Below are 10,815 nucleotides of genomic sequence, written 5' to 3'. Positions count from 1 at the left end.
CAGTTTTACCATGCTCTAGTATTTTGACCATATCTCTCAAATTACTTGGTCAAATGGTTTGAAAAAAATACCACAACTAGACAACTCAATTATCCACATGTTTCTTTTTATGTGAAGAAGCAAATTCGGAGAAGAAGATTTTCAAAAGTGATGTGTAATATAATATAATATCTTGGAACACCAATGAAGACTTATGTGTAAAAAAATAATATTTTATTTGTGGTTGTCTTCCCAAATTTGGCTATAAATAGGGGTGCATTGTATTGTATTGAGATATCCCTCATTCTATGAACAAACTTTTGAGTTCATAATATTTCTCTCTATATTTTTCCTTTATTTCTTCATTTAAATACAATTAGCATGTTAATTTAATATTCAAAGTTTTACACTTTGAATAATGAATAGCTAACTTTCCTAAAGTTGAGATGATAAGGTGAAACTCTTGACATGATAAGTCGGATAGTTCTTTTCATAATCCTTCAATTGAAGAGAAGCATAAGCAATAACTTTTCCTTGCTGCATCAACACAGCACCGAGATCTTTCTTTGAAGAATCTATATACACCACAAAGTTTTTGACTCCTTGAGGAAGTGCTAACACTGGAGCTGAAGTCAATTTTTCCTTCAATACTTGAAATGCTTGCTGACATTCATTAGTCCATTCAAACTTAATTGTCTTTCTCGTCAGAGTAGTAAGTGGCAAGGCTATTTTAGAGAAATCAGCAATAAAACGACGATAGTACCCTGCAAACCCAAGGAAACTTCGTACCTCAGCAACTGTCAAAGGAATAGGCCACTTCTTAACAGCTTCAATCTTAGCTGGATCCACAGCAATTCCTTTCCTGGAAACGATATGACCTAAAAATGCAACTTGCTCCAGCAAAAATTCACACTTCTTGAATTTAGCATATAACTGGTTGTCCCTCAGCTGCTATAACACGATCTTCAAATGCACCCTATGTAGATCTCGAGTCTTTGAATAGATTAAAATATCATCAATGAAAACAATAAAGAAACTATCCAAATATGGATTAAAAATCCGATTCATAAGATCCATAACTACAGATGGAGCATTAGTTAATCCAAACGACATAAGCAAAAACTCGTAGTGACCATACCTGGTTCGAAAAGCCGTCTTAGGTATGTCACACTCCTTTACTTTCAATTGATGGTACCCTGACCGCAAATAAATCTTGGAAAATACAGTAGCACCTTGTAACTGATCAAAAAGATCATCAATTCTGGGCGGAGGATATTAGTTCTTGATCGTTACTTTGTTGATATCTCGATAGTCAATACACGATCTCAAAGACCCATCTTTCTTCTTCACAAATAATACTGGTGCCTCCCATGGAGATGAACTTGGTCTAATAAAGCCTTTATCTAATAACTCTTGCAATTGACTCTTCAACTCTTTCATTTCAGTTGGAGCCATTCGATAAGGGGCTTTAGAAATCGGTGCGGTACCTGGTACAATATCAATAACAAATTCCACCTCTATATTCGGTGGCAATCCAGGCACATCATCTTCAAAGACATCAAGATAATCCCTCAAAATATCAATGTCGCTCACATTCCCACTCCCTTCTCTAGTTATATTCACCATTGATGCTAGAAACCCATGACAAACCCTTAACCAACATTTGTTGCATTTGCAAGCAAGAAATAAAAGAAAGGCCAAGCGAAGTACCTGACCCCATGAAGACCCTGCTATCACCATGCCCTGAAGGAAAACGCACTGTCTTGGCTATACAATCTATCACAGCTCGATAAGTAGATAACCAATCCATTCCAAAAAAAACATTAAACTCAATCATAAGAATGACAATCAAATCAACATTCAACAATTCCTCATCTACTTGAACAGGGCATGCTCGAATCACACTTGAAGAATGAATATACTCTCCCGAAGGAAGCACAATAGAAAAGTGGACAATGTCACCAATAGGAGCAAGACCCAGAGAATGCATAAATTGCTCATATATAAAAGAATGTGTGGCGCCAATATCAATAAGAGTAGTAGCTACGTTGCCTGAAATAAGAATGGTACCTGAAATGATTGACTAATCAGGATTAATTCCTTCCTTGGTCAAAGAGAAAATACGCCCCTGAACTCAGTTCTTGTCCGATGATTGAGTGCAATTGATCGCAATGTGCTCAACACCTCCACATCTATAACATTTGTTGCTTCTAACTAGGCACTCTCCTTAATGTGGTTTATGGAATTTAGGACATAAAGGCTTATCTGATTCATATTTCACTGCAGGAGCTTTACCGCGATATTCTTCCTTTCCTTTCCCCTTGTGTTCTCCTTTTCCTCCTTGAACTGAAACTTGACCCTTTTGGACAAATTTTTGCCTCCTGAATTGTCTTTCTTTATCAATCTCTTTCTCATCATATTCGGCCATCAATGCTTTCTCAACAATCTCCTTGTAAGAATTAGCCTTCGACATTCGAACATCTCTTCGAATCTCCGCCCTCAACCCCCTCATAAAATGCTCGGCTCTATCTTTGTCGTTGCTAGCAATGAAAGGAACAAAAAGACAACCTTCTTCAAACTTCAAGATGTAATCATTCATGCCCATTGTCCCTTGGCTCCAAGAATTCTTTCACCTTGCAGGCTTTAACATCGCTAGGAAAGTACTTATCATAGAACAAATCTTTAAACTCATTTCATTTCAATATTTGAACATTAATCGTTACCTTGGTTGCTTCCCACCAAATTCTTGCGGTCTTGGTTAAGAGAAACACAACACAACTCACTCGATATATCATCAAAGTTAAGGTAATCAAAGATCACCTCGACCGCCTTCACCCACTCCATTGCAATCAAAGGGTCCGGACTCCCTACAAATTCGGGTGGATTCATCTTCTTGAATTTATCATAAACTCCCTCAACAACTCGTTCTTGAACTCGTTGATCATGGCCTTGGCCTCTACCTTTAACCGGTGTTTGCAATCGGAGAAGTTGCAGGATTTGTTCCACATGCACTTTAGTTTGCTCATGAAGTAGCCTACTAAACTCATCAACTACATTATAGGAAGTACTGTCTCGGTCTTTTCCGGCACTCCTTCTAGGAGGTACTTCAGGAGCTTTTCTCTTGGGTGGCATTTTCCTACATTGCGTCTCAATCTAAAATCATTTTCAAAACATATTACATGTAAAGCTTATCATCATACCAATACATCAATGAGATGCAGAAAGATATATACCGAAGTGTCACAAGCATAGGAAGACATGTGCCAAATTATTGGTCCGAAAAACTTTTCTCTAATACCACTAAATGTAACACCCTTACCCCATGACATTAAACTATAAATGCTATAATGCAGAAGCTTTATAAAAGATTTGGAGAAAATAATAATTAATAAAATTTTGGCAAAGTTTGCCCATAATATAGACTTACCAAATATTCCCAGGAAAACAAAATAAATAATTAACACAATCAATCTTTCCAAAATACACATATATTCTAAAAACATCGAGTAAACACATATATCCCATCTCCATGATTACCAAGTGTTTTCCAAAAGTTAAGACATAATTTTCTTGTTAAAAAAATAGACCAAGGTACAATACTCAAAACAATTTTATAATTGCCACATTTTATCAAACATCATTCTCCAAGCTTTGGCACATGCACCTTCCATGCCTCGACACTTCTATCTCTATTCTTTTTTATCTGAATCACATGACATAACTTGAATGAGTTTACAAAACTCAGTAAGTGGAACTTTCTATAACAATTACATATACAATAGTGTAAAGAAAGGAATCATTACAATTGAACCATAGAAAATGCCATCATTCAATGGAATATATAGATAACAATTAAAAGATGGCATTCTATCAACCATTTCTTTCATTTTAGTATGGCATTGATAAGTCATCCGTTGATGGTATACATGTACATTTCAGTCAAAATCAGTCATTGTACATGTTAAATGTTGATCAACTTCTGTTATGTGTGTGTACAAGTGCTAGAAGCACCACCACTACCATATAATTATGAAGCCATAAAAAGAACCATTGAATCATTTTATCAAACATGTGGTGTGCATGTAATTAGAACTAGCTCCTTCCTTAGCAATTGGCATCAAAATTCCTTTCTTTTTCTTTCAATCAATGAACCATTACATAGCAAATATATAATCAATGGATTAATGGAGCTAGGAAAAATAATAACATCGTCCATCATATATATAGGCCATGCCAAGAAAAAGAAAAAAAAATTCAGAATTTTCGAGAATCACAGATTCACGAAAAACACGAAGAACGATAAACCAAACAGATCTGTAAACGAACGAAGAAATAAGCAGATCTGAAAATTGAAGAACTAGATACTTACTTGAATTCATTGAACCTAAGCTCTGATGCCAAATGATATGAATACTCGTACGAATGAAAAGCAAACACGATTTATTTGGAATCGCGCCCTCAATTCAATAATGAACAAGGATCGATGTTTTTGTCCCGATATTTTGAAACAAGTGTGTGCGTGATTTTCACCTCTAAACTATAATAAGTTTAGCAACAGATAATCATGATGAAATAATCGAAAATTCGAACGAACCTTCAAAGAACAAGCCTATGACAATCCGCACAAGAACGATCGACAAACGTCACAAAGTTAAAAACTTTGATAAGTTTGATTTGAAAAACAAAGCAAGACTTTGAATGTTTTTTAGAGAAAAACTCTAAAACTTTGATAAAATATCAATGATAATCTGAATTATTTGTTAAAATTTCATCCACATATGTTTTTAACAACTAAGAGATATCACAAATCTAGTTACCAAAAGAAATAAAACTCTAAATTAAGATAAAATTCTAGCCAAATCTGCGATGGTACACGGACCCCATGTAGAGGTCCGAAAGCTGGTCCGTGTAGGCACTGGAATTCTCCATCTCGGATGTATAGGACACGGACCCCGTGCACAGGTCCATGCACGGGTCCGTGTACACACTGGATTTCTTCATTCTCGGTTGTAATGGACACGGACCCCATGTACAGGTCCGTGCTGGGGTCCGTGTAGGCTCTGGACTGCTTGAATAATGTTCTTTTGGTTCCCGAACTCACTCCCATGCATCACGAACCCTTCGACACTTTGCTCCATGCACGTAAGCCCTCCTTGATTGCTCATAAGCCCATTAAATGCTTCTTTGAACCTCTTCAGACGTTCCCTCGTGATTGGTCCCTCTGGCAACTCTAAAGGCTCTAATTCTTTCCTTGGGGCTTGACCAACCATGTTCGCATCACTCTACTTTATTGCTCATGAGCCCTTGCAATATTTCTTTGTATCTCTTCAGTCATCCCCACGTGATTGGCCCCTCCGGAAACTCTAAAGGATCCAATGCCTTCTTTGGAGCTTGGCCTACCATGTTTGCATCATCCTCCCCTTCTTGAAAAGGATTTGTCCTCAAATCTTGTTCATCACCTATATCGAACAACGAAAGATCACTAACATTAAAAATAGAACTTACGTTATACTCACCTAGTAGATCGATTTTGTAGGCGTTGTCATTGATCCTTTCAAGGACTTGAAATGGTCAATCACCCCTAGGTAGCAGCTTTGAACGTCTTTTCTCGGGGAACCTTTCCTTCCGCAAGTGTAGCCATACCCAATCACCCTTCTCAAATAACACCTTCTTCTTCCCCTTGTTGGCTTGCTTAGCATATTGCTCATTTTTCTTTTCAATGTTGTCCTTGGCCTTCTCTTGCAAATCCCTAACAAATTCGGCCTTCTTTTTGCCATCCATGTTTAACCTTTCACTCAAAGGTAAAGACATCAAATCCAACAGAGTCAAAGGATTAAAACCATACACAATTTCAAATGGCGAATAATTTGTAGTAGAATGCAAGCAACGATTATAAGAAAACTTAACAAATGGTAAACAATCTTCCCAATTCTTTAAGTTCTTCTTAAGTATAGCACACAAAAATGTTCCTAAAGTTCTATTAACAACCTCAGTTTGCACATCCGTTTTAGGACGACAAGTAGTAGAAAACAACAATTTTGTGCCAAGTTTAGCCCATAACGTTTTCCAAACATAACTCAAAGCCTTAACATCACGTTCAGAAACAATAGTCCTAGGCATGCCATGCAACCTAACGACTTCTCTAAAGAACAAATCCGCAATGTTAGAAGCATCATCAGTTTTGTGACAAGCAATAAAATTCATCATTTTCGAAAAATCTATCCACAACAACAAATATAAAATCCCTCACTTTCTTTGTCCTACGCAACCACAAAACAAAATCAATAGAAATATCAACCCAAGGTTCACTATGGATTGGAAGTGGTGTATACAATTCATGTGGTTGTGTTCTAGACTTGGCTTGCCTACAAGTAATGCACTTATCACACACTCTTTCAATGTCATGCTTCATATGTGGCCAATAAAATGTTCATGTAAAGTATTCAAAGTTTTTACCACACAAAAGTGTCTCATCAAACCACCCCCATGTGCCTCCCTAACAAGTAATTTATGAATAGATGATTTAGGGATGCACAACCTATCTTCTCTAAACAAGAAACCATTATGCAAATAGAATTTTTCATGTAGACCATACATACATGTTTCAAACACATCCTTAAAATCATCATCTAGCACATACAATTCCTTGACATGCTCAAATCCAAAAATTTTAGATTCTAAAGTAGAGAATAGTATGTACCTTCGTGATAACGCGTCGGCCACTACGTTTTCTTTACCTTGCTTATATTTGATCGTGTAGGGGAATGTCTCCACAAATGCCACCCACTTGGCATGTCTCTTGTTCAACTTCTGCTGCCCCTTAAGATGATTTAAGGATTCATGATCCGTATGAATCACAAATTCCCTAGGCCTCAAGTAAAGCTGCCACGTTTCAAGCGTTCTCACAAGATCGTACAACTCCTTGTCATACGTCGGATAGTTCAGCCCTGCTACATTAATCTTCTCACTAAAGTACGTCACCTGCCGTCCTCCTTGCATCAACACTCCCCCAATACCTACACCTGAAGAATCACATTCAATTTCAAACGTTTTAGCAAAGTCAGGAAAAACAAGGAAATGAGCATTAATTAATTTTTGCTTAATAGTATTAAAGGAATTCTCTTGCTCCTCGCCCCAATGGAATGCAACGTTCTTCTTATTACCGCCATCATCGATGCTGTCAGTGTGCTAAAATCCTTTACAAACCTCCTATAGAAGCTTTCAAGACCATGAAAACTTCGGACTTGACCAACAGTAGTAGGCGTTGGCCAATTTTTAATAGCACTTACTTTGTCTTCATCCACTTGTATGCCCTGTGAGCTTACCGCTAAACCAAGGAACACAAGTTTGCTAGTACAAAAATCATATTTCTTTAAATTAGCATACAAATTTTCTGCCCTTAGTGTGATTAGCAAAATTCTCAAGTGATCAACACGCTCTCCTAGATTTTTGCTAGACACAAGGATATCATCAAAATAAACCACAACAAATTTCCCAATGTAAGCACGCAAGACATGATTCATCAACCTCATAAAGGTACATAGAGCGTTAGTAAAGCCAAAAGGCATGACCATCCACTCATATAACCCGTACTTGGTTTTGAAAGCTGTTTTCCACTCATCACCTTCCCTCATACTAATGTGGTGATAACCACTCTTCAAAACAATTTTGCTGAAAATACATGCACCATGCAACTCATCTAACATATTATCTAATCTAGGTATGGGATGCCTATACTTAATGGTTATGTTATTGATTGCTCTACAATCCACACACATACGATATGAGCCATATTTCTTAGGAACTAATAAAATAAGAACAGCACAAGGAGACATGGACTCACGCACAAAACCCCTATCTAACTACTCACTTACCTGCCGTTGAAGCTCCTTACTTTCCTCCGGATTGCTTCTATAAGCTGGACGATTTGGTAATGCACTCCCGGGCACAAAGTCAATTTGATGCTCAATCCCCTTCAATGGTGGTAATCCTTGAGGTATCTCCTCCGGAAATATATCATCAAACTCCTGCAAAAGTGAAACAACAATGCTCGGAAGGGACCCGACTATATCACTTGTGTGAAGGAAGATCTCCTTGTAAAGAATCAACACAAGTGGTTCATGTGTGTGCAACATAAGTTTCAACTCACTCTTTTGGGCCATATATTTTTTCTTTTTGGCCTCTTTTCTCTCATTTTCTTTCCTCTCTTTTTTGTTTTGTATGGCTATCTTACTTTTTTTTTCACTCTTTTTTTCAGCCATTTCATTTTTGTTTTCAAAGGTCATCTCACTTTTTAGTTAACTCTTTTTTCGATCTCATCTCTCTTCTTTTTTTTTCAATTGGTCCTCCACCACTTGCATTGGGGACAAAGGAAGTAAAACAATAGGTTCTTTTTTTAGTATAAAAGAATATCTATTCCTAAACACATCATCTGTCACTTGCCTATCATATTGCCATGGTCTCCCTAACAAAATATAACAAGCATGCATTGGCACCACATCACACAACATCTCATCAACGTACTTCCCAATTGAAAAAGAAACTAACACTTGTTTGTTCACCTTCACTTTCGCACAATCATTCAACCATTGAAGCCTATATGGTTGAGGATGCTTCAATGTAGGTAAACCCAATTTCTCCACCATCTTAATACTAGCCACATTAGTACAACTCTCCCCATCTATGATTAGATTGAAAACCTTTTGATTTACAAAACACCTAGTGTGGAACAAGTTATCCCTTTGGTTAGTATCCTCCTCCTTGACTTGGGCACTCATGATACTCATAGCCACTAGTGCTTCATCTCCAACTGCCACATACCCCACATCAGGATCCTCTAAAGCAGGCATCTCATCATCATCACGCTCGTCATCACCCTCACTTTTAGACTCATACTCACCATAGTCATTCAATATCATTACCCTCTTATTAGGACATTGGCTAGCAATATGACCCATCCCTTGACACCTAAAATATTTAATATCCCTAGAACGATTAAGAGGAGTTTCAGATTTACCTTGCACTCCTTGTTTAGGCGTCTCTTATTTGGTCTCAATCTTAGGCTTGGTCATCACTTTACTCTCCTCACGTTTCAAATTTAACTTGCACTCCTTGTTTATGACCATTTGCACCATCTCTTCTAGATCCAAGTACTGCCTAAGCTCCACTTGATCTTGAATCTCCTTGTTCAAACCACAAAGAAAACGTGCCATTGTTGCCTCACTATCTTCTTCTATGTTTGCCCTAATCATGACTACTTCCATCTCTTTATAGTAGTCCTCAACACTCTTTACTCCTTGCCTCAAAGTTTGTAGCCTCTTAAACATCTCCCTATAATAGTGATTGGCCACAAACCTCTTCCTCATGACCCTCTTCATCTCATCCCAAGTTTCAATGGGTCTCTCATTATATCTCCTCCTAATTCTCACTAGTAGATCCCACAAAATGAGAGCATATTCTAGAAATTCAACCACCATCAACCTAACCTTCTTTTGTTCTTAATAGTTGCCAAAATAGTTAAAACTCTAAACTAGGATATTCAAGATTTTCTCGCAGTTGGCTCTCGCTCGAGATGTAAGTTTCGTCCGCCCGGGCGCGAGGTGTACGGAGATTTTATTTCTCGCATCTCGCTCGCGCTCAGGAGCGAGGTGCTGGGGAATTTTTCTCTTGGACCATAATTGTGGCGGTTGGGCGGTAAATTGTGGCCGCTCAGGCGCCGCTGCTTCAGGATTCCTCATCATTTATTGCTTGAATCATGTTCCAAGGACTCTCATTCTTACTCCCATGCATCACGAACCTTCGGCACTTTGCAACTTGTTCGTAAGCCCTTCTTGACTGCTCATTACTCCCTGTAGTGCCTCTTTGAATTTCTTAAATCATCCCCTCGTGATTTGTCCCTCCGACAACTCTAATGGATCCCATGCTTTCCTCGGATATAGATGCCCGTATTTCGTATTTGAAAATTTACGGAATAATTAAAAATTTTTCTTATTAAAAATAAATAACATGCCTCATTCATAAAATGAACTTGATAAAAAAGTTTAATGTTCAAAATAGCAGCGGGAGTAAATATATCTGTTTCAAAACAACAACTTAAAATAATTCATCATGATAAAAATGAGTTTGCATAAAAATGATAAATAAACTGAAGTATGAGGTCCTCGGGTTCCTACTACTGCCGACCCAAGCTAGCTCACTGGTCCCTGCCCTCGTCTCGACCTCATCAGTATCTACAACAATCAAGTCTAATAAGTCTAAAGATTCAGCATGCATATATCGTGAAATAACAAGTAAATATATAATAAAATCGCATGCAACTTAAAAATTTCGTGTCGTAACGTAAACATGGAAATCGTGTCATGATTAATTATAAATACGTGCATAACTGAAAATCGTACGTAAAATGTTTGCTCGATTGTAATGCCCGAGGATTTTATACTGTTAATCGGAGATTTGATTATCGTAATCTAATATTGATTACCTGATGAATTGATATGATTATAGAAGGATCAATCCGAGACTTTATTTGAGGTTGTCTGTGATAACACATGGGGGACGGGCAGAGATTTACGCGCACATGCGCGAGAAGATGCGCGCACATGCGCGAGAAGCCAATCGCTAGGACAGAGGACCTCGCGCATATGCGCGAGACAGGGCGCGCATATGCGCGAGGAGATGTATTGGTGATTGCCAAGTCCAGAGATGTTGGCGCACATGCGCGAGGCGGTGCGGGCATATGCGCGAGGTGCCCAGTAGCTAAGATTTAATTCCAGAGAATGTCGCGCATATACGCGTGATTAGGGCGCGCATATACGCGAGTAGTAGAATTGGTTGACG

At 38.0% G+C, this 10,815-nt stretch overlaps 1 protein-coding gene across 1 annotated transcript in view; it reads right to left on the bottom strand.

Moving 5' to 3' along the window:
• Positions 1 to 2,584, bottom strand: part of LOC140981602 (uncharacterized) — a 14,513-nt gene extending 11,929 nt beyond the window's left edge. Inside the window, exons 1-4 of the mRNA XM_073448027.1 lie at positions 2,275 to 2,584; positions 1,690 to 2,031; positions 1,313 to 1,610; positions 743 to 841 (exon numbers count right to left, since the gene is read on the bottom strand). Coding sequence (XP_073304128.1) covers positions 743 to 841; positions 1,313 to 1,610; positions 1,690 to 2,031; positions 2,275 to 2,584 — 1,049 coding nt within the window. The remainder of the gene's footprint in view (positions 1 to 742; positions 842 to 1,312; positions 1,611 to 1,689; positions 2,032 to 2,274) is intronic.
• Positions 2,585 to 10,815: the final 8,231 nt, after the last annotated feature.

Source organism: Primulina huaijiensis, chromosome 7 (assembly GCF_012295235.1).
Source record: "Primulina huaijiensis isolate GDHJ02 chromosome 7, ASM1229523v2, whole genome shotgun sequence".
NCBI classification, from domain to species: Eukaryota; Viridiplantae; Streptophyta; class Magnoliopsida; order Lamiales; family Gesneriaceae; genus Primulina; species Primulina huaijiensis.
Note: the sequence above shows the minus strand (reverse complement) of the source record. Positions and strands in the feature narration are given on the sequence as shown.